General features: G+C 41.3%; 1 protein-coding gene across 1 annotated transcript; it reads left to right on the top strand.

Moving 5' to 3' along the window:
- Positions 1-1,759: 1,759 nt before the first annotated feature.
- Positions 1,760-27,855, top strand: LOC139473247 (E3 ubiquitin-protein ligase MIB2-like). The gene is made up of 19 exons (XM_071255778.1): positions 1,760-1,870; positions 5,249-5,498; positions 6,129-6,300; positions 7,378-7,493; positions 8,347-8,547; positions 10,212-10,333; positions 11,373-11,486; positions 12,918-13,022; positions 14,360-14,546; positions 15,743-15,906; positions 17,127-17,275; positions 18,455-18,617; positions 18,801-18,961; positions 19,515-19,638; positions 21,562-21,664; positions 22,333-22,412; positions 22,784-22,926; positions 24,194-24,424; positions 25,816-27,855. Exons 2-19 carry the CDS (start codon positions 5,270-5,272, stop codon positions 26,231-26,233), a joined length of 2,982 nt encoding a protein of 993 aa, XP_071111879.1. The 5' UTR covers positions 1,760-1,870; positions 5,249-5,269; the 3' UTR covers positions 26,234-27,855.

Genomic DNA, 27,855 nt, shown 5'->3' with positions numbered 1-27,855 from the left:
ATGGTTCCGTAACCGAAATGTCACAACGTCTTATTGACGATGTAACTGACCTAAGTGCTTTGCTTGCTTGCTCACATAAAGTTTTACAGGCCTTAGTCCAAATTAATTTGGGAGTGAAAACAAGTCCCAAATATGTATAGGCGTTAACCATATTCATACGTTCACCGTTATAATACAATTTCTCATTTATTGACAAAGGTCCTCCCATTCTAAACACAATAATTTTACTCTTCTCAGTATCAATATCCATACCCCATTTATCAGAGTATAAATATAGTTCATCAAGACGTTTTTGTAATTTTAATACACAAGTATTAAATCGTCGGCAAACAGTAGGACAATTATATTTAACATTTCCTCTGAGATAAAATCACCATCCTGGAATTTACTTTCCAAACATATATCTAATTCGTTGATAAACAAAGAAAACAGTACTGGACGAAGAGTACAACCTTGTCTTACCCCACATGAACTATCAAAATACTCAGTAATTTTCTTGCCATAATCGTATGTTACAGTTGCTTTAACATGATTATACATACTCTGGATAATACATAAAAAACTTGCCATGAATCTCAAAGACACGATATACCAATGTCTTTGCTGACTTGGATGTATTTTTGCTGGACAAGTGAAAAAAACACACTTTTCTCAAATATCAAGCGATTATAGTGCACGATGGGTCGTTGGAAAGCTCTCCAAATTCTATCAATCCGACACACTTATAAGGGGTCGTTAGGGAAATACAACCTTTTGAAGGTGTCCAAATTGAAATCAGATGCCTGTGTTAGGCTGACACAAAGGTGTTTATTTCAACATAGCTGTATAGCCAATGTAACTCTACATTGTATATATATATCCAACAAAGAGACGGTAACAAGTGGAATAGAAATTGGAGTTATGTCCCTTAGTGTGTCGTCTGCTCGGATTGATACATAATTTTACAATTTGATGTTATGGTATATGATTAAAAGGTTATTGTATGGTAGTTTTTATATCATACTTCATATCGGCCCTCGGCTTGAGGATCTCAGGCTGTTATGGGGTATGACATTAAAAATGGCATAATTTTTTATTTTTTGTTATCGTAATCTCTAATTATTACACAGGGGTATTGCCGTTATGTCCTTGCGAAAGTACATATTCATCTATGAATCGATATTTATCGATGCAGGTAGGCCTGTTTTGCGTCAGCGTGTCCCGAGAGTTATAAAGAACTGGATTACAATTGTAACAACACTTAAAATAACCAATGATGATTTCTTAAATTTGACATCCCACAATTTACACTGATCAACAGTGTCTTATATTACTTAGATCATTTTACTCCCCCCCCCCCCCACCCCCCGCACACACACACACACACACACACACACACACCCCTGCACAAATCTTACTCTTATGCTATAGCTTTATAAATGAAGGAAGTCTATATTTTCAGCATATCACTGGGGCACCTTTTCAATTTAAATATAGCTGCTTGTTTCGCTTCCTTGTTTCAATAAAAATCATATATTTTCAGAGAATAGGCGTTTGTATTCCCAATAAACAGTAACTTCAATTTATTTTCACTCTACGACTCTCAACACCGTGTAATGACATATTTAATCCGACATCACAATATGTTTTAATAGTTTATTTGATCCGTCATATTCTCCGGATACAAGGGCGAATATTAACGTGTATATTTATATCTGTCACTGGGTTTTTCCATTTGGCAAAGCGCCAAGATCTTATTTTTACTTTCGTTTTAGTCAGATAACAGGACCCGACAAGGAAGCTCTTGTCGGTTGTATTTCACGTTGATAACACAGTAATCCGTTAAGGGTTTCGTGATCACAACATCAGGATATTGATTGGAACCTTCAAGGTAAGCTAGAACGAATCTACAGTAGTGTTACCCCCCGGGGTTCGAATTGGTTCCAGCAACTTATGTGTGTGTGAAGATGCGACTTAGAGTGGGTGGTCAACCTCCGTGACATTGTTTCATTGCATGACATCGTTCCCCGACTGAGCGTTGCGTTGCTCATAATGTTAGACTCTGATATTAACGTCTCCTTTGTGTACAGCCAAAATTGTAATAAACACAATATATTGAAATGAAAAAGAAAGCGTATACAATGAATCGATTAGCTACAATGTTTGATAGCTTAGAAATGCTAAAATATATAAGATTCGCTGTGTAGAGTTGCTTCCCTTGGACACGCCGGAAACCTATGATTGTGGGGTCGAATCCCGGTTCGCGACGATTATGTTTCTAGGTTCGTCAGCACCATACCCGTGCTCGTGGGTTTCACCGAAGTGGTAAACGTCTGAGACCTGCATCATTTCGGGCTTTCCTCCCACATTAAGCTGACACGCCGTGATATAACTGGAATGCTGTTAAAAGCGGCGTTAAACCCAACTCACTCACTCACTGTAAATCTGGTTCACAGGATGTTGTGCTATAACTGTCTGCTGCATACAACAATATCAACTCACTGATTCATATGTGGGTTGTGTGTACATTTGAGATAGATCTGTCCCGCTGGCATGTAAAGACAAGCATACCAAAGACTTGCCGTGACATAGTTTTGAAAAGTACTTTTATGTAATGAACCCTCCCTAAATACTGATACGACACGCATGCAACGCAGTAGCACAGTGACGACCAAACGACCTTGTATTGGGGCTACTCTGACGTGCATGGGTATCTTTCAGCAGACATGAATATGAGTTCTGGCCAGGCCACATTGCTATTAATAAGACAGCGGTTTGTGATCATGAATGACCTTAACCTTGTTATCATTGCTTCGTTAAGTATGCAGTACCCACATTCATGTGTTCCGCTCACCCACAGTTTCTTGTCATAACAGTTTTGTGATTTGTGTGACTAACGACCCAGCCGACCGTGACCCGCCTTCGCAGCGTCACACATGCTGCACTATATGTGTGACAATGTGTCTAGCTAGCTGTACACTGCGCTGCACTGGAGCTCCTGACAGCTGTCGATGTAGTCAGGTCATCTCAGTGTACAACGCCGGCGTCCAGTGACGTGTGTGTGTATGTGTTTGTGCTAGCGTGTGTGTATGAGAGTGTGCGTGCGTGCGTGTGTGTGTCTGTGTGCGTTTATATTTGCGTATGTATACGTGTGCGTGTATGAGTGTGTGCATGTGTGTGTTTGTATGTGTATGTATATATGCGTGTGTGTGTGTGTGTGTGTGTGTGTGTAATTGCGCGTGTGTGTGAGTGTGTGCGTGTGCGTGCCAGCGTGTGGGTGCGTGTTTGTTGGCGTGCATGCGTGTGTGTCTGTGTGCGGTTATATTTGCGTATGTATGCGTGTGCGTGTGTATGAGTGTGTGCATGTGTGTGTATGTATGTGTATGTACATATGCGTGTATGTGTGCGCGTGCGTGAGTGCGTGCGTGCGCGTGTGTTCTTGTGTATGTCAGTGTGTGTGCGTGTCTGTGTGTGTGCTTGTGTATGTGTAATTCGTGCGTGTGTGTATGTATGTGTGCGTGTGATTTTGTGTTTATGTATGTCAGCGTGCGTTTGTTTGTATGTGTGTGCATGTATGTGATCGTGTGTGTCTGTGTACGTGTGTGCGTTAATGAGTATGTGAATGTGTGTGCGTACGCGTGTGTGCGTGCGTATTTGCGTTTGTGCGTACGTGTGTGTGTTTGTGTGTACGTGTATTTGTGTGCGTGTGTTTGTGGGCACGTACGTGAGAGAGAGAGAGAGAGAGAGAGAGAGAGAGAGAGTGTGCCTGTATGGGAGACTGTACGTGAGAGAGAGAGACTGTGTGTGTGTGTGTGTGTGTGTGTGTGTGTGTGTGTGTGCGCGCGCGCGCGCGCGTTTGTCCAGTCATCTAAAGATATTACTTCTTGTAAAATATTTTTATGGAACGTTGATATTTTTCACAATGTTTCGTTACTCAAGATTTGAAAAGATATTGAGTACCTTCTTCATATTTCTGTCGGCACTATTAAAGAGGGATTAAAGAGGGGTATCGGGTATCGTATTAAGCCAGTTTATGCCTTTTTTCTTCAGTATTGTTTTCGTACACCGAACAGTACACACGTATGTCAAGAACAGTTTGGTAATTAAATTTCTTAACAAAAGATTCAAGGAGAAAAATGCCTTTGTCGTCCAGTAAGTCATTAACATAACGGTTGCTTTTTCTGTGCCAATTTTCATAGAACACTCCTTTTCCATTAATCTGAATGTTTTCGTTTAACCAAATATTTTCAGTAAGAAGTTCCATTTCTGATAGTTCTGTGGAATGAATAGATCAAATGAAAATCAACAAAGAAGTCAGGAGATGTCTGTAAAGGTCATCGTTTTGACGCTGCAAACAAGTATTTAAATATAGGCAAGATAGGAAATTTTATAAATATATTTCTGCCAAGGTGAGTTAGGTGTTGAACTAAACAAATTGACACTCGTGTTTCTCAATTTCTAAAACATTTATAATTATTCAAATCAATTATAATTTCAAACTAAAGACAATATGATATCCTAAGGAGGTCAAAAGGACATTTGGCCCAGTTAAGCTTCCACTGTGGACTTAACCTCATTCTTGATTTTCCTCATTCTATCCAACTTAGACGTGTCTTATCAATGTTTACATTTAATCCAGAGAAGAGTCCAAAACAACTTAATGTGAATAGACAGCACTCAGACAGTGACCAGACAGTGAACCGACAAGATTTGGACGCAATCTTGACAATTTCTCCAAAGCATGCCCGTTCATCACGACAGCGTCCCGACCCACAGGACACCGTCCAGACAACACAGGACATTGTAACGATTTTGATCCGATACAGCAGTCACGACATAGTCACGATTGTAATCCGACCAGACAAAATCGGCTGAATTTCCCGAATGGAACGGGACGCGCCATACTGTCGGGGGTGCTTGGTAGACCTCTCTGGACCTTCCCGATCCGTATCCGACTTTTTCACTTTTCGCGTCGTAGCGCTGTCTGATCTCAAACGGGAGTCATAATCGCACTGTGTGAACGCAGCCTTACTGCGACTGTCTCTCTGGGATAGTTGTAACAACCACTGCACCTCTACTGATCCTATTTTCTGTTGTAAACTACAAGCTAGGATACTATGTCCTTGAGGACACGGGCGTACGTACGCTCATGTCATCGCTTGTTTTGAGATCTGAACCATTATTTCTTGCGCTATACTTCTGCCCGGTTTTTGGCTTTTTTTCCAGCGCTTCCAGCTAATGCTGATTTGTAACTCATTGTCTGTCACAGCCGCCATAGTGTCCACAAACGATGCCCTCTACTTACCCATGTCCGGGCATCAGGGTGGTCAGAGGTCCTGATTGGGCGGGGAGAGACCAAGATGGCGGTGAAGGTCACGTGGGAACGGTTGTCAAGATAGAGACTTCTGATTGGGCAAAAGGCAAAGTGTCCGTTATCTGGGACAGTGGCCGTGAGTTCCAGTACCGGGCAGGGTTTGACGGCAAGTTCGAGCTGCTGGTGTTTGACTCGGGGCCTACAGGTAAGACGAATAACATGTTCAGGTATATAAGTTGTGTGAAGATTATCTGTTTACGACATAATTATCTGTTTACGACATGAATGGCTAAAGTTCAGATATGTCAAGGTGCATTATACATTTTGAAGCTAAAGAGCTAAATTTTAGTTTTGTCATACAAATTCATTGAATGTATTAGATATAATCCAAACCATGTAACATTTAAAACCTATCAGTATAATATATGTATATGGTCATGCAAGAAATAAATCGATTCCAAATAAGCAGAATATCATTGTTCAAGTTAATTCGTTTTGAACGACAAGCATTACTTGAAATAAATAGATTTAAATTTCTTTGAATTTAAGAGCTAAAATATTGATCAGAACATCCAGCTTGCCAAGAGGAAGACATTGTCCTTTGTTATAAATTATCAACACACACACCACCGGCACCCCGGTTCCAGCACAACCACCACAACCACCAATACCATCAACACCAACACCACCACCACCACCACCACCACCAACAACAACAACAACAACAACAACACCACCACCACCACCAACAACAACAACAACATCCACACTCCACAATATAATATTGTCGCCCCGTGATGCTTCAGCACAATCTATTTTTTTTTTTGTTAAACAGGTGTAAAACAAAAAGGAGTAACTTGTGACGGGTGCAGAGATGAGAATTTTACAGGACTCAGATGGAAGTGCATGGAGTGCCGAGACTTCGACCTGTGTTCGGAATGCTACAACACAGACATACATGACAAGAGTCACGCCTTCCTCCGATCTCTCACGAACAACTCACCACAGTGAGTAATCAGTTAGCCAAACTATTTGCGATGCAAAGCAAATAATACGATAACATACCACTAAAAACGTTACTTAAGTAGGTATTGAAAGTGCATGATGGATCGACTCTAACCAGGGAACGAATACAAGTGGCATTTGACCATACCCGATAGCTTTTATGGCCTTTGATGGCCTTTGATGGCCTTTCTACATAGCCTAACTGAAATACTGTCAAAGCGGCGATAAACACTTTAACTCACTCACTCTATGAGGTATGAGTAGCCATCAGGCAGTTTCGATGATGCAGTTGAAACGTTAAGGTATTTTTGAAATATTCTGTGAATACTAGTCCTATGTATGAAGGATGTAAAAAGCAGAAACACAATATGTAACATTTTCGAAACATTCCAAATTTTATATTCTAATCCAGTTAGTCCTATCACAAAAACAAGCCCTTGGTCGATGTGGGTCTATTGCGATAGACGCGAGCACATTGTATTTTCAAAGAACGTAATTATGAGGAAAATTTACAGTAATGATTCTTAGGAAGTCATGAACATTGAAAACTTCGAATTCTGTGCAAACACGTATCACTGATTTTGTTTGTAAAATCTTTAACTATATTTCCATATCTAACGATGTGCAACCCTCGGATATGACAATTGGTCGGAATCGTACAATGGACTATGTTTATGGCACAGATTCTTGTGATTATGGAAATAATAATAATGATAATAATGATAATCAAATAATGATAATAATATTTTTTATGTTTGCCGACTGTGGGATTAGGGTTATATTCGTGACATACATTAATAGATTAATAAAATATATGAGTAAAAAAAATGTTATATCCACCATAATATCACCAACGCTGACTTGGCTTTATTATCTGATAGTACAGTAAACTACGTTTATAACGAATACGCAAAAACGAACTGACGGATATAACGAACTTTTTTTTTTTAGTCCCGGCCATTTGTTGTATATATGCTGTATACATACTTATAACGAACTACGGTTATTACGAACTAAAATTAGTGGTCCCTTTTAGTTCGTTATATCCGTAGTTTACTGTGTACGTATTCACGTTTCAGTGAGCGTGTTTCTCCTCGTTCTTCCACCCAAAGAATCCAATCTATTGGCTTGTTCAAGGAGGCAAAGGTCAGGCGTGGACCTCACTGGAGTCAACGAGTAAATGGAAATTCCGATGGTCAGTTTTCAGCTCAACCTGCCATTGTCATTGAACGCCACAACCCATAGGCCATACGCCCGTATACTCGTTAAACGTCACATTCCTCGTACCTTTAAAGGGGCGGTCGGGTAGTCAAGTGGTTAAAGCGTTCGCTCGTCACGCCGAAGACCCGGGTTCGATTCCCGCCATGGGTACAATGTGTAAAGCCCATTTCTGGTGTCCCCCGCCGTGATATTGCTGGAATATTGCTAAAGGCGGCGTAAAACCATACTCACTCACTCACTCACTCGTACCTTCAAAAACGAAACAAAGGGCTTGAGAATGCACTTTCCTGGAAATAAATACAGACGCTTGTCTTCAAGTCTTCATTGATTATGAATTAGAGTATGTTTGAAAGTACTCAAGTGAACTTTAAGATTTTCAGTGGTGCGTTTTAGAATGGAGTTGAATTCAACACCCGTCCAACACCCGTTTTTTTCAGTTTGTTACAATGCAAATACCATCAAACATGTCGTAGATGTGTGAGTGAGTGAGTGAGTGAGTGAGTCAGCAATATTCCAGCAACATCACGGCGGGGGACACCAGAAATGGGCTTCACAAATTGTACCCATGTCGGAAATCGAACCCGGGTCTTCGGCGTGATGAGCGAACGCTTTAACCACTAGGCTACCCGACCGCCCCTTGAAATGGGAACAAAAATTAAAAGTTCAAAGCCTGTCAACACTGTACTCGTACTTTTCGGCTGTCATCTACGACCCGCGTCATGTTGAAAAAAACCCGGGCTCTCATACTGAAACAAAAACTTAAGAAATGTTCAACGCTGCGTTAAATCCAAATCATCAGGCACGTGATGTCTCATCTTTCCTCACAGGGGGAGAAGGGAACACTGGTGAAGTCGTCAAAGTGGGCACGTTGACAGGAGGTTACACTCGAGGCGCTGTCAGTGTGAGATGGTCCGCAGACCAGAGCAGTCTGAAGGGATACCGTGCTGGCGCTAATGGCAGGGTCGAGGTCATCACGGTGAAGGGGTCACAAGGCTGGAGGTACTACAAGGAGCACCTGCCTGTCCTCGGTGAGTTGTTGTGGCAGACATCGCGCTGTCGAAGTCTTGATAATTGAAATTCAAGCACATTGCTGTGATGATAAGCAAGCCGATAGGCGCTAACTGTATATTTGTACGTGGATGCACATCGATTTATAGTCGGTTGAACATAGAGAGGCAATACTTCGGCCATGCTCTTTATTTTCTGCTCCAAGGGAGGTAAGCCCTTCACGCATAATCACAATGGTAAAGTGCAATGTAAAACACTTCATTTGCGTCATATTGTGATATCACATTCTGTGTTAAAACTGCCTCCGCGTCCACCAGGAGAGTGGAAGGTCCGGGGTTCGATCCCCGGCCGCGTCATACCAAAAGACGTTAAAGGTGGTACTTGTTGTTACGACATTAAGAGGCTAAAACAAGGACTGGTCGGCTTGGAGTCAGTATACTGTGTCTGAGTGGGGGTATTCATGTTAAACTGCGGCATGGTATCTCAATGAGCTGGCACTATAAATCGGCATCAGTCCGGACTAGTACAAGCAGATACACACACACACACGTGCATGCAATAATCATGGACGCGACGTTAAACCCCATTTCACCTCACCTGTGTTACAATGTATGACAATGGACACTTCGAAATGGTGTTATATAACAAGTCATGAAGCTGCTTATGAACCAGTTAAAGTTTTCCTTCTACAATAGACTGCATTGGCTTGCTTGACAAACCCGCCCCCGTGGTCCAGTGGATAGAGTATCTACCCGGAGAGCGGAAGATCTGTGGTTGAATCCACTGGTCGCGTCACACCAACATACGTTAAAAGATCGTCCTGTTGTTTTGGAGATTAATGAACAGATTAATGGACTAGCCATTGGGATATCAATGCGGGATGCACTCCTAAATGTACAGTAAACTACGGTTATAACGAACTCGAAGGGACCACTAACTTTAGTTTGTTATAACCGTAGTTCGTTATAAGCATATATACAGCATAACTATAGCAAATAGTCGGGACCAAAAAATCAGTTCGTTATATCCGTCAGTTCGTTATAAGCATTTTCGTAAAAACATACTTTACTATATATGGGACTTCACTAACATGTACCTCAACCAGGGATCCCATGGAAGGATGTAATGTGTATTGGGGGGAGAGCGCTTGGAACATTGAGGACCCTCGGTTCTTTCTTCATTAATCAACCCAGGTGATGAACGCATACAGAAAGGGTGTGGACGCTTTGGTTGTTTCCACTCGTCATAAAGGGATAAGCCAAGGACTGGTCGGCTCGGAGTCAGCATACTGTGTCTAATACTGTCTCAGTGGGCTAGCACTATATGGACATGATATCTCAGTGGCACTCTTGCACTATAAAACGGCATAAGCCTGGACCAGTACAAGCAGCCACGCACATAAGTGCATGCATGTATATTAGTGAAATAATACTGAAATTGGTTAAACCTCTTATCATCTCATCTTACTAGCATGCTTGAAGGCAACTAATCGTTGTCACGTGTATACTATTATTTTCAAAGTCTATGGTAAGAAATATAGTCATAACGCTATTGTACGTGTTGATCTTGTCATGGATATTAATAAAGTACTGACAATGTAGAAACAGGGACATATTTTTGGATTCTAAGACTATCGATGGAAAAATATCCTCTATATGTTTGTTCTTTATGTTTGCAATTCCAGATGTTCTTCAGCCAAACGAGGTTCGGTTTAAAGTTGGGGACAAACTGAAAGTGGAGGACGAGAAAATATTTAGACGTGTGCATTCAGATCATAAGTTGTTACATGAAGACGGCATGACACAGGTATCAGTATAATGGCGAGTTAAGGTTGTTTGTTTAAGGTTACAACATTCAAGGCCACAACGAATCTTTCAAAAATTGTATAATATCCTTGTGGAGGACAGTTCCAAATTTGACGTATCAGTGACCGAAATGATGTCCAATGCAATTACCTATATTAACTTGTGTCATATGTTCCCATGTTATTTGAGATGAACACTTGACTTGTATTTGCATGTGTTTGTGACGGGCACCAGTGAGGCGAAGACCTGGTATGATCACTATTTGATAGTGATTCATAAACACATGCTCATGATACAGTCGACAATCGACCCCGCTTTTGACAGATATTTATTTTATGAATACGGAAAGGGTTTTGTCGCTTTATCTAGCTAAATGCATGATACTAGACACACGTTTTAGGTTTCGTGTCCACATGATATACCGTATTCGACGTAATAAGCGCCAATGGCGTTATTTGCTAATATATTGGCTAGTGAACAATCCTAATTAGCACCCCTTCTTATTGATCCATGTACACAAGACGTGTGTATAATACGTGTGTTATATATGAATCCTTAATTATGGGCAATTAAATTCTGGAAAATATATCTGTCGTGTATAATACACACAGATTTTTCTTTTGTATCATTACAGACTGTCAGCATTTTAAATTTAACCACGAAATTTACAATCTTTAAACTCTGGGTGTTTTTCACCAAAATGATATTTTAATAAGCGCCCCCTGTTTCTAATTTTGAGAGCGCCCTGGGCACTTATTACTTATTACTTATTAAGCCGTGAAAGATGTGTGAAAGAAACCCATTAATCATGGATTCGAATCCCGGTTCGACCAGATTACGTTTCAAGGTTTGTCAGCACTATACCCGCGCCCGTTTATTCACCAAAGTGGTAAATGTCTAAGAACCTGAATCACTTCGGGCTGTCCTTCTACATTAAAATGGCACACTATGAAATGACCGAATACGTTATCTAAACGGCGTTAAGCCCAACACACTTACTCACAAATGAACGAACGAACGATGAATTTAACATGTTTCAGTGCCTGCAGGAGATTGGTACAGTGGTGGTAGTAAGGCCAGATGAAGAGCGCATCATTCAAGCACAGTATCAGGATGCAGAAAAATATACCCTCATCACGTCGACTTTAACGAGGGTAGGTCCACAAACAGCGGGCGGAAACTATACTTCATATAGAGTAAACTACATTGTGTTTCCATCATTGGTCAACAGGCATAGTGCCTATTTAAAGATATCTCCTATACACATATTATCGATACATTTTCAGAATAACACACTAGAGACAATTATATAATACCCAGAAGGTTAAATAGTATAATATATTAACTCTGGTAGTGAAACGATTGAAAACGATTGTTTGGTTAAAATAATTATGGACAAGTTCAATAATCTTTACATTTAATACATCTGGCAATCTATCTTACCGAACAATATAGTTGTTACCATATATATATATCATTATTGTAGAAATACAGTTGGTTCGTGCATGACTGAAATTTGAACACCTCAATAAATAATGACGACGCAGTAAACGCCACCGCTACAAGTTGAAATATCATCAATGAAACGATCCAATTTGTGTCTTAAGTAAGGATATGATTTGTGGATAAACTACTTTTTTATTACGATTAGGAGCGACGCTTCAGTGTAGGTTCTAACACCCTTATCAAGCAAGTTATCAAGCACTTGCTTGATAACGGTGTCAGAACCTTCACCGAAACGTCGCTCCTAATTGTAATAAAGAAGTTGTTCATCCATATATCATATCCTTATTTGTCCTTTCATCCTGCTAAGACCAAATCGAAGTTCCACAGGAATAATCGAGATTCATTCTCCAGAGTTGGTCAATCTTAATATCGTTCACAAATAGTTCTGGCATTATACTTGCTGTTCTCTTTCTAGAAAAAGAAACTGATCAGTCTTATTAGGATCAGAATGAACATGTTTTTTGACGATCTTGCTGTCAATTCAAAATCAGTATTGAAAGATTTTGTTGATGAACCAGGGTCATGAGTAACGTCTGTGACCATGCCCTGTAGACCTTGAACCCGATTCACAAGGTTGGCCGTACATCCAGCGTCACACTGACTGTGGTACATTTGGACACTCCATTACAGATGGTCTGCGTTATTCTGTAACAGGTGCAATTGCCTTGTGACACTATCTGGGCCCACTTGCACAAAGCGATCTTAGCGCTAAGATGATCTTAACTCCCATACTCTAACATAGGCTTACAATAGTAACCCGTGAAGACCCGGGGTAGAATAGGTCTTCAGCAACCCATGCTTGCCGTAAAAGGCGACTATGCTTGTCGTAAAAGGCGACTAACGGGATCGGGTGGTAAGGCTCGCTGACTTGGTTTGATGCATGTCATCGATCCCAATTGCGTGGATCGATGTTCATGATGTCAATCACTGGATTGTCTGGTCCAGACTCGATTATTTACAGACCGCCGTCATATAGCTGGAATATTGCTGGGTGCGGTGTTAAACAACAAACAAACAAAAAGCTTACAATAGTCTTAGCGCTAAGATCGTTTTGTGCAAGTGGGTCCTGGTTGTTGCAGCTTCACACGTTTGCTGTTGGAGACACTGTGCGGATCATTAGCAACTACAACGCTGCTGTGGAGCTCCAGAATGGACACGGCGGGTGGAACGATAAAATGGAAGACGTAAGTGTTGAATCATTTCCCTGTCAAATTTGATCAGATCAGATTTTGTGTGACCCAAACTTTGAGATACGTCCCCGAATCTAAATTGATAAAACTAATAAATTCAGGATTAACATCTGTATTTCACCAGGATACTGTTTCATTAGGTTATCTACGCCTGCCGTGACTCCTTCAGTTTAACATAGACTTACGACAGTCGTAGCACCAGCCGCTTTTTGAAACTGGCCCCAGGACAACTAAGGTACAAGCTTATGGTACATAGCATTGTCTGACGTTGGGTGAATGGGCAGAAGTCAAACAGATTATTTAACAAGTTATCTTACCTTGCATTACGAAACTCGTTTCTGACTGCTTACGGAATGGCATTGATTCCCCGCTGACATTTTCCCCGCTGATAGATAAGGTACATATAGTATATACCTCGCCGGGAATCGCCGAACTTCTCACAAATGCGAATACCATGACATGATGACATTATCTCGAAACTGAACACCTTGAAATGCAGCTTAGACAGCTTAATCGAGAATATCCATACTGATGAAGACACTTGAAAAAAACGGGCGAACGTTATGCCAGTAAGATAAATTCGTAGTCAACAATTTTTTTCTACAATCTGTCATGTTGATTTCCATACATGGATAAGCCAAGCAGTGCAAGATTGCAAAATGCTGCGATGAAATTGCGATGTGTGTGTGTGCGCGTGTGCGTGTGCGCGCGCGCGTGTGTGTGTGTTTGTGTGTGTGTGCGCGTGCGTGTGTGTGCGTGCGTGTGCGTGCGTGTGTGCGTGCGTGTGTGTGTGTGAAAAGTTATATCAGCAATTAATTTGAGTAATATGTGACCCACCATTTAATAGGGACCTTATGGGTGCTACGATACAACTGTCATAAAAGTCATAAAGTCGTTTGACGTCGAATTATGTATTGCCTTGTTTCTCTGTTCCGAAGATGCTGTAGCTTTAACATATGATGAAAAGTCAAGATGTGAATTTTCACCCATTAGGTCACATAGTCTCCATGGTAGAATGGCCACATACAGCCTGTGTTTTGAAATTTGAGGTACAAAATTCAAATTGTGTAAGAACACAAGCTTAAACTTTCCATGGGTGCTCAACGATGTACTGCGGTTTCCCAAAGGAAGTGAGAATGAGTTTTAACTCTCACTCATCCATTAACAGATTTTTGAAATGTAGGAGTGTATGTATGTGTGTTGTGCTGAGTTGACACTTAGATATAGCCAGTCGCAGTAGTTGTAAAATACCATTGTGAAAATATTTTACAAATACATGGTGCCAAATGTAATCTGTAACTTCCACTGCGATTGGTTATCTCCCTTTTCAGTATCTTGGAATGACAGGCGAGGTGGTTGAGATCGACAAGGACGGGGACCTGAGGGTCGCCTTTGGCCAAGTCAAGTGGTTTTTCAGCCCCGTCAGCTGTGATCCTCAGGACAGAGAAGCCTTGTCTGGGTCCGGCCTCTCCGTCGGGTCTAACAGAAGCACCAGCTCAGATTCATCTGACGTGGACAGTGAGTAGGCCTCGGGACAAAATATGTATTTATCATTCATTTTTTATAATAAAGTGATTTTAAATACTAGTACTCGCCCCGAAAGTGGATGGTCCGGGGTTCGATCCCCGGCCGCGTCATACCAAAAGACGTTAAAAGATGGTAATTGTTGTTACCCTGTCTGGCGCTCGGGTCGGCTCGGAGTCAGTATACTGTGTCTTAGTGGGGTATTCATGTTTAACTGCGGCATGGTATCTCAGCGAGCTAGCACTATAAATCGGCATCAGTCCGGACTAGTACAAGCAGCCACACACACACACGTGCATGCACGTCGCTATATAAGTGCAATAATCTTGGACGCGACGTTAAACCCCATTTCACCTCACCTAAATACTATTACTTAGTCCAACGTAGTTATGTAAGCTGAAGCGAATGAATGACTGACAACTACCACCTGCGAGCTTCAGGTCGTGCCAGACTAATATGCGCCCAGATTATGTTACTGAATTAAACTCCATTCCCTTGTGTTTTACCAAAGTTGTGAAAAGTCAAGGATCTTCACGTTGATTGTTCGTCCGCCATCAAGCTGACCTGCTGGGATTTAACTGAAATGCCCAGTGTGGGCTCTTTGGAACCACTTTTTACAAACATTCACATTTACAATGTGGCACGGTATGGTGGGATTAGTTGTAAGGAGGAGTCGCCTCCCTTGTTTCTTTATATTTTACAGCAGCTTAGTCCAGTTGCTTGTTCTCATTCACCTGATCGGTGGTTTGTTTGTTTGTTTGTTTGTTTGTTTATTGTCAGCAATATTCCAGCTATATGACGGCGGTCTGTAACTAATCGAGTCTGGACCAGACAATCCAGTGATTTACGTCATGAGCATCGATCCACGCAATTGAGATCAATGACATGCATCAGCCAAAGCAGCGAGCCTGACCACCCGATCCCGTTAGTCGCCTCTTACGACAAGCAGTCGCCTTTTACGGCAAGCATGGGTCATTGGCTATTTGTTACTTTATCGAAAAGGCAAACCGTTAAAGTATTACCTTTTATTACTGCATAATTATGCATTGAATTTTCTTTTCCGTGTGACAACTCCATCTCATGCATTGTGATGCAAAATATCAATTTGCTTTTATTTATTCAAGAATATGTTGTTGTTTTCATTTTGTTCCATTAATATATTTTGAACATCATGATATGTTTTTTCTCAGACATAGCAGAGGGTGTTGCCCAGGTCCTTTTCGATCTCCTGAAACCAGGCGAGAGTGCTAGGTTTAAACCAATGACGTCTGTCACAGCCAGGGACCTCGTCATAGCCGTCAGCAACGGTGACACAGAAGCAGTCCCAGACATTATCAAGTCTATTGGTGACAAGGCATGTTTACGATCTTAATTAGGAGATACCATATTGCGTTTTTGGATTTATTTAGTATCTAAAGGCCGGAAATCTGTAAGCTGTGATACATACATTGTAGATGACGTCATCCGGTAATACTCTGATAGATGACAATAGATGACGTCATATGTTACTATGACAACTGAATAAGTTTTGTTGCACGACGATTATAACACTGTTTTGTGGATTTTGTATTCTAGTCGCCATGCCTAGTACCATGTTTACAAAGTATTTATCCTATTATTATCGTTGAAGTTGTTGTTTTTATTATGTTTATTTAGAGATTGAAATAAGAAAAATGTAGCAAGGGTTTGGGTGATCGTGGCACGGTCAGGCTGGTTAGGCTTATCATCAGCTCAGGGCCCTTGCCCCCTCTACACGCAGCCCAGACAGCGAATGGGACTTCTCCCAGGAAGCGCTGCCTAGTCAAACCCACCCAGATCTTTTTGGAGAATGTGAAGACTCCCCAACACTGCAGCCTTCTGCATTACCCCGAATGTCAGAAGGGCTGTATTCCTGGTAGCATTCCCGGGTACTCTCCCAATGTCAGTCAACAGATTGGGAGGTACCAAACTTAAGGCACCGAGAACAATGGGGAGTCGGACAACTTGGTACTTGGGATGCAAGCGTGACATTTCGAAAGCGTGGTCCGCATATTTGCCATGTTCTTCCTGGATCTTGTCATTCACATTAGTGTCAAAAGGGGCAGAAAAGTCAATGATATAAATGATTTCATCGGATGTTTGAAAAAAGACAAGATCAGGTTTGTTGGCCTGGATAGGTCAGAGGCTGTATACGGGCCTATTCCCAGAACATTTGTGATCATCATTTTCCATGAAACCCACTACATATTCTTGGTCGTACCATGGATGGACCTCTTTGTCAAAACATGGCAAAGAGATGGTAATAAAATGACCGAGCCCCTCCACAATGCCACTAAAGATTGTCATTGTTGTTATTATTGTTGTCATCATTACCGAATACAATTTATGTACCTGCTAAACATTTTTCAGTTCACTTTTTTCCTCGTCAATGGTTCTTTGTCAGACAAGGTATCAAATGTTTGTGAAAAACATATTGTATATGTTGTGTGAAGTTTTGATGCAATGTTTAGTGAAGGTCTTGTTCCTATTTTTACGCTGACTGTGTTCACATATTTAAAGTGTACATGTAGTGAGGTCTGCTTTCACCCCCTTCAGGTGAACGAATCAGTGGATGGTCTCACGGCACTGCAGACAGCGAGTTACAAAGGCCATGCTGACATTGCCAAGCTTCTGATCAGTGCTAAGGCTGATCTAAACAAGGCAGACAACGACGGCGACACACCTCTACACTATGCTGTGTCAGGGTCAGTATGCACCTTTAAAACAAGGCAATGCTGTTATAATTGATATAGAAGCATAAGAAACAATTTTCAATGATTTCTTTTATGCAAAGACCATAACATATGTCCATAACAGCAGAAGTGACGCAGTAGGACATATCTTGATATACTAAGTTATGTAAAACAGGAATTTAATGCGACATGAAAATAATGCGAGCTCTTGATTTTAGACATAAATGCACATTTTAAAATTAATGCGACCTTCCGTCACTCGCATTTTTCGCATTTATATTCTGCTCGCATTAATTTCCTGTTTTACAGTATATACATAACACAAGTCACGTCTACTAAATTTCCAATTCTTAAAGACCAGGGTGCCGTTGTACAAAACAACCTTAGCGCTAAGGTTACCTTATATCCTTAATTTTTAACCTTAGGCCTTTACTGAGGTTGACCCTCTGTAGCATGAAACTGCCTTACGCTAAGGTAGCCTTAGTTAAGGTGAAACTTTAAGGTTGGTAAGACCCAACCTTAGCGTGGCTTAGGTTGATACTTCATTGAGTTTCAACATGGCTACCTTCTTGTTGATGTGTAAGGAAACTGAGAGAAGTTTGAGGATGAACAAACGTTGTTGGTCGGCTGATTGCGGTTTTCACACAAGAGCGTCATTCAGATCAGTCCATCCTACCGATACATTAATCTTGCTATACAATTAAAAAGCTTACCCTTTTCGCGAACACCTGGTGTCATCACTGTTTTGAGTTCAGTTGATATCATTTTCCCTGCTATTTTGCATTTTTACATGTACAACTAACTGAATTCGGCATATAATCGAGTCTGAATATTTACTGGCGTTCTCGTTTCATAATTGAGCGATGGTGATAAATCAAACAGTTAAAATAATTTGGTTGTTGTTTAACGCCGCTCACGTCAATATTCCAGCTAGATATTACCGCGGCGTTTGTAAAATAATCAAGTCTTGGTCAGACAAACCAGTGGTTGATACAATGAGCAGCACCTCACGCCGTCGAGTTACGATATCAAGCAACCTACCAAGTCTGACCTCAGATTCATTGGATTCATGCTGGGGACAAATTCTAACCTGGAACCCAGACGGAAACAAGACCTAACAAGAGTAATACCGGAACGTTGAAATGTTGAAAGTCTCTATATGCTTGACCTAACGTTGTGCCATGTTTACAGAGAGCAGCCCATGCTGGTAGGAATACTGCTGGACGCCAAGGCACGGGGCGACACGAAGAACAACAAGGGACTGACACCAATACATCTGGCAGTGGCCAAGAAGAACCCCAGTGTCGAATGTTTGAAGATACTCATACAGTCCAAGTGTGACCCTAACACACAGGTGAGCGTAGCGTCCTATCTTGAACCCACAATCCTTTACCCTAACCCTTTACAACTAAACATCCACTCCATGTAGTAATTAATATGGTACTTGTGTTACGTTTCATCAGACGGATCATGTAGTCCGTATTGGCCTTATTTTCGTTGAGATTTCAAAACTTTTCACTTTGTTTAAACCGCCAAGGATGCGGACGGAGATACGCCCCTTCACGATGCGATCAGAACCCAGAACCAGCATCTTCTTGACCCCTTCCTGGCGTGTGACCTGCTGAACCTCAGATTGGTCAACTCTGATGGTTGCAACCCTTTCCATGAAGCATGTATGTCCCTCGCCGGGGCAACAGAGTAAGTTTACCGCCTGAAGCTGTCTCTACCAATGCAACCCTTAACACAAAGAACGTCTCCTCGCTTGGGCAACAGAGAAAGTTTACCGCCTGCCTCTGTCTGTACCAATGCAACCCTTAACACGAAGTACGTCCCCTCGCTAGGGCATTAGAGTAAGTTTACCGCCTGAAGCTGTCTCTACCAATGCAACCCTTAACACAGTAAGTCCCTTGCTGGGGCATCAGAGTAAGTTTACCGCCTGGAGCTGTCTGTACCAATGCAACCCTTAACACAAAGAACGTCCCCACGCTGGGACATCAGAGTGAATTCCCCAACTGAAGCAGTTTACTGACATGTCATCGATCCCATTAGCGAAGATCGATGCTCATGATGTCAATCACTGGATTGTCTGGTCCAGACTTGATTATTTACAGACCGCCGTCATATGGCTGGAATATTGCTGAGTGTGGCATTAAACAACCAACCAACAAACAAAATTTAGTTCAGGAGATACATCACATGACGAATCGTAAGCTTCCGCACATGCTGTGAATGTCTTCATCATACTATTCAGGTTTCCACAAGCACTGATAAAGAAAGACCCGAAGATCGTCAACGTTCCCATGAACAACGCCCTCACCCCAATACACATAGCAGCTTTCAGGAGCTTTGTGGCACTGGCAGGTGTCCTGGTTAAGGTAAATGTTATTAGAGGGTGAGGTGATTACTGCCCTGTTATGGCGAGTGCGTCTGTCTTTCTGTCTGTCTGCCTGCTTGTACTAGTCCGGACTTATGCCAGTTGTATTGTGCTAGCCAAGTGAGGTATTTAGTCGCTTAACGTGGATACCCCGCTGAGACACGGTATATTCCCAGCCGAGAAGTCCTCGTTTTAGCCCCTCAATGCTTGCTTAGCGCCAGGCAGGGTAACAACAAGTTCCATACCATCTCTTAACTTGGGTTGGTGTGACACGGCCAGGGACAGATCCTGTATCAACTAACAATGTCAAAGGTAGTCCCAATGTATGTGTACTACTCACAAGAAAGATAACGAACACCCGATTCTTTCATATTACTTTAGTCAATCTGCCGCCACGACAGATTAACTGTAGGAGTATAATTTGTTTATTATAATGCCTTGACAGATAAATGAAAGAATGGCTTGTTCTGTGTAGCATATTTAGATGTGCACTCCACCTCGTATTCCCTGTGGAACGTTGCTCATATTAATCACTGGTTTATCTGGTTCAGGACATCGTATAGCTGGACAATTGTAACGGGTTTTAACGTGATCACAAACCTTTCTAGGATGACATGATAAAGGTTGTCCCGACGTGAGCGAACCATGGAGTAAGTGCCTGCTTGTTAAAGCGTTCGTCCTGTAACGCCGAAGACCCGGGTTTAATGAGAAATGAGTCCATCCCGTCGTATTGCTGGAACATTGTTAAATTCATTGGCGTTAACATTCGTCACCACTCGCCCCTTTCCGTAACCTGCAAGAAGACTCGTCACCCTATCGACGAATGTTATGTCCGAACATACGACAAACCAAATTAATCAGAATGCGCATAGGAAAAGGTCAAAGAATCCCTCAGGAATATTTTTTGATTTAACATATGTCTTGCATTTAACCATATGCCCAACATACAGTGTGTTCAATCTTACTGTATAATACTGTAATTCCCGATGTGTCCCCAATAGCATTTGGAACGTATATGATTTATGAGGCAAATATACGGGAATCATGACGCAACGAGTTGACAATTCTTTAAGTTATGCCCGTGTGCGCTTAGACGGAACCCAGTCGGAAAAATGGCCCATTCGTGACCAACTCGTGTTATTCCAGGAAAAGCCGAATAGCGACTCGTGCCCTTCTCGTGGCCATTTTTGCGACCGGGTTCCGTCTTAGCGCAAACGGACATACCTAACAAAATTGTCAACTCGTTGCGTAATGGTTCACACATTTTCCCCATATTGTACATATATTTCAGACGCAATTTAAAGCACATCGGGACATGAGGAATTATACAGACATGACTGAACACATTTAACTGTGTCTTTGGTATATTTTTAGATGTAAGACATATGTAAAACAAAATTTATTTCTGAGGGATTCTTTGACGAAGAACTTGAAATCATACGCGCATTCTGATTGGTTTGTCACATTTTCGCACATAACATTCATCGATAGGGGGACGATTCTTCTTGCAGGTTACGGAAAGGGGCGAGTGGTGACGAATGAAAAATGGCCATGAGAGGGACACGAGTCGCTATTCGGCTTGTCTCGGAGTTGGTCACGAATGTGGCGAAAACTCTTATTCTTTCAGTAGCTCCTGAGGGCACACTAATTATAAGTAGTCATCGAGAGTTCTCTCAGCGCAAACACGAATCAAACTGATTAGGGAATCTCACAAGCTCTAGGAATTGTAACGTTAACTGTGTACTGAACTTGTCTATATAATCCTATAAGTATTTTACATCTAAGGTTGTATGCTATGGGTTATTAGACCAAATAGAAATGGTTTTGTTATCACTGACAATTTGTTTCCCTTATTTAGAAAAAGTTTATGTACATATGACTGAAACTATTTCATGACAATTTCAATTTGACGATTCGTGAATAGGCTGGGTGTAACGTCAATACACGAGACGACAATGGCAAGACAGCTCTTCATCTGGCTGTGCAAGGATGTAACCTACAGATGGTCCAACTGCTCCTAGAGTCTGGTGAGTAGAGAATGATGAGATCTGCATATGATTCATCTCCTCGAGTCTGGTCAGTGGCCGACCATTTGATATTCGGTGGAGGAAGGAGATGGGCGTGGGGATCTGGGGTTTTGTGCCCCTCCCCCCAAAAAAACAACAACAACAACAAAATCAAAATTATGACAATAAAATGCATGAAAACAATATCAATGCTCCAGAATGTTAAAAAAAGAAGAAATTGTCTGCCACAAAAATTGTTACAAGATGTGTTTCTTTAAAAAAACATCAGGCTCATAGTTTTAATATGCAAAAATATCTGGTTTAGCAGATTTAGCTGAACAATATCTAATCTCCAAAAAAAAGTTCCCCATATCAAATAGATCCCTTAGTACAGAAAGGCTAACTGCTTCTTCGGTCAAGTGAGTTGTGAATGATATGACCTGCACATGATTCGTCACCTCCAGGAGTCCGGTCAGGCTAACGGAAGATCCCTGAATCTGGTGAAGGTACATGTAGCATGCACACAGTGCACCGGCCAAATATGTTAATGCAGATTGTCTGCTCGTCGATTATGACATACTCAGTAGATGACCTACGCTCTACCTACTGTACAGTAAACTATACATTCTATGCTACGCGTCTACGAGTCTTCTATAACTATGACACATTTTACTTAATATGATCTACAGGAGCGGAAATTAACGTACAAGACCAAGATGGCAATTCCCCTCTCCACGCCGCCCACATGGACAGCACCCTGCCAGGAGCTGTGAGTACTACCGTCATACTATTCACGTGGTCCCACTTACAGCATCCTGTCAGGAGCTGTGAGTACAACCATCTTACTTTTAACGTGGTCCCAATTACAGCAACCTGCTAGGAGCTGTGATTACTACCGTCTTAGTGTTAACGTGGTCCCAATTATAGCAGGAGCTGTGAGTACTACCGTCATACTGTTAACGTGGTCCGAATGTAGTTGGATTGTGTTTGCAATGCTGCAACAGGTAAGGAGGCATTGAGCGTGTCATATGGCGCATTTGCCTGTGTGAAGTGTGTTTCATGCTTGTCGAAATTAAGGCACACCGTATGTTGGAGGAGTGAAGCTGTGACTGTTTATGGCAATGTCTTCACTATCTGCAGGAGGGTTCCAAGGACGAGGACTTGGCACTGGAGATCCGCTGTCATCTCGCTGAACGTGGAGGAGACATCAGGCTGAAAAACAAGGCCGGGAAGACGCCCCTTGAGTTCGTGAAAAACAAAGAAGTCCGAGCATTGCTGGTTAGGTAGGACTGATGACGTCACGAATTAGAAATAACCAGAAAAACACATGTTTATGATCGAGTAGTCTGTGTGCTTATTTAAGTGCTTTTCTACTGTTAACGCTATACTCAGCAATCTTATAGCTATATGATGGCTGACTGTAACTAATAAAGCCTGGACCAGACAATCCAGTGTTTGATATTATGAGTATCGATCGGGTTACGATGAAATAATACCCAGACAACTGCATCACTCGGAGGGTCATGTAAGAGAGGTAGGACTGGTTTGATAACAAGTAGCAAAGAGACAACTGCAATCAGATGGTTTGAACTATAATATGATTATGACTTTGAATAAATAATAAATCAATAATTTGAAAAGAAGTAATAAACAGACTGTTGCAAATAGATGGAACTTTCAGCTGATTATGATAGATCGTCAGGAATGAATAGATAATAAATAATATCAGACAATTGCGCTAGGATGTTTGAGTCATTGGGGGTTAATATAGAACCGTATTGATAGCCAAATAACTGCCATGTATACAGAGGGTGTTGATTTCTTGATACTCAGTGTTGAAGTAAGAAAGTCCAAAGTGATGTGTGTGTAAGGTGTTTGCCACTTTCATAAAGAAATAAGGAACACATTAGGTGCAGGCCAAGTGCGGATCAGGGTGATACAATAACCAGGGTGATTCTGGGAATTGAACCAAAGATCAGCTGTTCCTGGTACTACTAGGGGAGGCAACTTGCTTCACTTTCTGCCTTCCGTTAATATGATTAACTGAGAATGATTTGCCCCGCTTTTAGCAACATTCCAATCATATGACATTGTTATCGAAGTTTGGTCTTGGGACCAGCCTTCTCTTTAACCCCAATACTGCCCCACTGCCCCATCTGATGACATTATATTTGTTTGTTTGTTTGTTTGTTGTTTACCGCCGCACTCACCAATATTCCAGCTATATGCTGGCGGTCTGTAAATAATCGAGTCTGGACCAGACAATCCAGTGATTTACATCATGTGCACCAATACACGCAATTGGGATACGATGACCTGCATGAACCAAGTCAGCGAGCCTGACCACCCGATCCCGTTAGTCGCCTCAGCGACAAGCATAGTCGCCTTTTAAGGCAAGAATGAGTTGGTGAAGACCTATTCTACGCCGGATCTTCACGGGTCTGATGACATTATACCATTATGATGTATATAACAATGATGGTACTGATAATTTAAAACCTGTTCATTGGTGGTGAATTTACATGATACGAAAATATATATTGATTTCAGAATTGCAAAGCGGCCTTTGTCCTCGACAATGAGCCAGTCAAAGCGTCTCCCGGCACACTGGGAAAGCATGGGACGGGACGGCTTTATGAAGGTGGAGTTGAGTGAGTCCAACCCGTTGACGGCCTTTGAGTACCGACACGTCGAGTCCAAGGTTGAGGAAACACTGTCCAATAAGAGTATCCAGTCCATCTACCGCATCCAGAACGTGGCATTGTGGGAACAGTATAGCGTGTAAGTATAGAGACTCTAACATCTGCCGAATCTGACACATGTTAGGCTTTGTAAACAGTTTACAATCGTTTTTAGTCAATACTTTTACAAACAGATTAGGGCTATTTTATATAAATACGGGGATGATATTTGGCTTCTCATGTCATGTACCATTTGTATTTCATCGTGTGCCCTGAAAAGGTTTGAGATGTTCTTTGGAGAGAATTTGTTAACATTTTCAAGTAAAACATGTTATTGGACAAGAAAATATAAAACTTCAACGCCAGAGCATAACCAGTCTCGATTATCCGACGAAACAAATTTCATTGGGTGTAAAAGGCAAATAGCGGTTAAAATATGGATCACCTAAAATCCGTTATGACACCAGACAACTAATTTATTTATTATATTTCTTTCAAAATCATACGTTTGTCATTGATCTACTTCGGATTAAAATGACGATTTAATATGTAAAATGCGAATATGATATGTAATTCCCTAATAGATGATAAATCCAGATAACTTAAATATGTACACGTGCTCAGTTAAATACAATAGGACGTTCTATTACTATTGTAAGCCTAGTGTAGGCTTCGACGAGGGAACAGTCACTTTCTTATTTGTTAATTTCTTAATTTGTTAATAAAATAAAAACGACAAAAAAACTTTTGATATTCATAAGAAAGCTCTTCCAAAAACAGAGTCAATTGTTGGATGCCGACCATATCATGAGTATGAATCACTATCAAATATCGATGATACCAGGTGTTCTCGAAAAGGTGAGCGTTTGCTGCCCCTACGGTGGCATCCGTCACAAACACATGCAAACACAAAGGCAAGTCAATTGTTCACCTGAAAAGGGCACAACAACAACAATAGTTCACAAAAGCACAACAACAAACAGTTCACCAGCAACAGCACATCGCTAGACACTGTTCTTATCACTTATGTCTTGCGGTTGCTATATACACGTATGTGTACATGTTATAGACTACGGGCTTTCTGACCGCCTCCGTGGACTTGTGGTAGAGCGTCCGCCCGCAGAGCGTAAGGTCTGGGGTTCGATCCCCGACCGCTTCATACCTAAAGACGTTTAACGATGGTACTTGTTTTTGCCCTGTCTGGCGCTCGGCATTAAGGAGCTAAAACAAGGAGTGAGCTAGTACTTTAAATGGGCATCAGTCCGGACTACTACTACTACTACTACACACACACACACACACACACACACACACACATTTGCATGCACGTCGCTTTATAAGTGCAATAATTTTGAACGCGACCTCATCACCTCACCTGATAGTGCTTTCTAAAAACACAGTGCCACTCGCTTTAAAACTATTCTCTTTTGCGTCTTGTCCGTGTAGCCTCAAACATATTTCTGTTATTTCTGTTATTTCTGTTATATTCAGTGCTAAGGGCAACATGGAACGTGAGTATGGCCGAGGTCTTGCGAATGAAAAGCAACTCTTTCACGGAACCACACCAGACTCGGCCGATCTCATCCCGCACCAAAACATCGACTTCCGGTTAGCCGGAAGTAGAGTGGGCGCCCTCTATGGCCAAGGGGCGTACTTTGCTGTGGACGCCAAGTATTCGGATGGCTACGCTAAAGAAGATGCCAGGCGTCACAGGTTCATGTTCTTGGCTAAAGTTCTTGTGGGGAAGTCGAAGCAAGGAAACCGAGAATTGAAACGTCCCCCTGTGTTGGATTCCAGCAACAAAACTAAACTCGCTGACTCTGCATGTGATAACGAAACAAGCCCGAGAATCTACGTGATCTTCAGCGAAAGTCATATATACCCAGAGTATCTGATTGAATATAACTGATTGTCATTATGTCCGCCCTGTGTTTGTATTGGCTTTAGAAAAGTGCATTTCTTATTATTATGTTTACATATTTCATAGTGATTCATAAACAAATGCTGATGACATATTCGTAATCGTACAACCGACTCTGCTTTTAGCAGATATCTTATGGATGTGAAAAGGGCTTTGTCCTTTCTATTTGACTGAAGGGATCTTAGAGAAAGAAATTCATTCACTTATATGACAACTGACCGAGATCAAAGTATTCAAATGTAACTCATGCGAGTCAAGAAAGTGCAATCTGTCCCAGATTTAACCAAATTTCAAATGTATACGAAACACAGAAAACATCTGTATTTTGACGATATTTAGGCACATTTACTCTGTAACAATTCATAATGATAGAGTTTCTGTAATGATCACGAAGTTTGTAATTTACATTCATACTGAATAAATATCACATTGATATGTACAATATGACCCATTAATGCATATGCGTAAGGTCGACTAACGGGATCGGGTGGTCAGGCTCGCTGACTTGGTTGATGCAGGTCATCGTATCCCAATTGCGTGGATCGATGCTCATTATGTCAATCACTGTATTGTCCGGTCTAGACTCGATTATTTACAGACCGCCGTCATATAGCTGGAATATTGCTGAGTCCGGCGTTAAACAACAAACAAATATTTGTGCAAGGAGTTTTACAATACTGCCGGAGACAGAATAACTTATGTTATGGTCAACCATATTTTGACATGGCTGTTGGGCGGAGAGGTATGTGTGGCTAGTCGATCAATGCATTACACCGTTAGGGTGTGTAGTCTCCATTGTTTCGGCATGTGCTTTTCGTTATAACTATTTGTATGTATTTACCAGAGTCGAGGTTGGACGAATTGATGTGGACGAGAGGGGCGTGAATCCTGGGTCAGGGTTTTGCATTATTGTGTAAAGTGGATCATGTTCGTCGTTTACATGGTGTAAATAATACAATACACGCAATTGTGACTATTTAACTTGTCTCAACACCTTGTCTTCGGTCAGGAGCTTTTCAAACTTGTCTATTGTTTGAAATACATAAAAAAAGGGTTTAATATAGTTCTTACGATGCACATACATGTAGATGTTTGTCCTCAATTGCAGTTGTATTTCCCCTCAGGCAGAACACACTTAGTCTTTATAATTATATTGACCAGTTTCAATTAACAGATTAACTTATTGCATCGGAATTTCGCAAAATATGAAGTGGTAAGTCCAGTGTTAGATAAATCTTGACATCAAGTAGTGATTTGATGCATTACATCTACACGTATATGAACACCAATAAAGTGATGATTGGCAGTCCTGAACAAGATTATCTTTAAGTCTTTGTTTAAATTCTGACAAGAAGGAGTCCGTGTTCCCTAATATTTCAATACTGTTCCAAAATCAAACAAAGTATTTTGTATCTTTGTTGCCGGGTTTTGTCGTCAAGCATCTCGGGTAAATTTCAACATTCTGTAAGGTTGATGTGGTAGTTAAGATGTATCCATGTGAATGATTGTGCACCAAAAATTGTTCTCTATTTTTTTCTCTTACAAGTCGCAGACATATACATTCTCCCGACACCTTTGCAAATCATAATACTATAATTATGGTTATATAC

This window comes from Haliotis cracherodii, unplaced genomic scaffold (genome assembly GCF_022045235.1).
Source record: "Haliotis cracherodii isolate W230 unplaced genomic scaffold, xgHalCrac1.p SCAF_27, whole genome shotgun sequence".
Taxonomy (NCBI): Eukaryota; Metazoa; Mollusca; class Gastropoda; order Lepetellida; family Haliotidae; genus Haliotis; species Haliotis cracherodii.
Note: the sequence above shows the minus strand (reverse complement) of the source record. Positions and strands in the feature narration are given on the sequence as shown.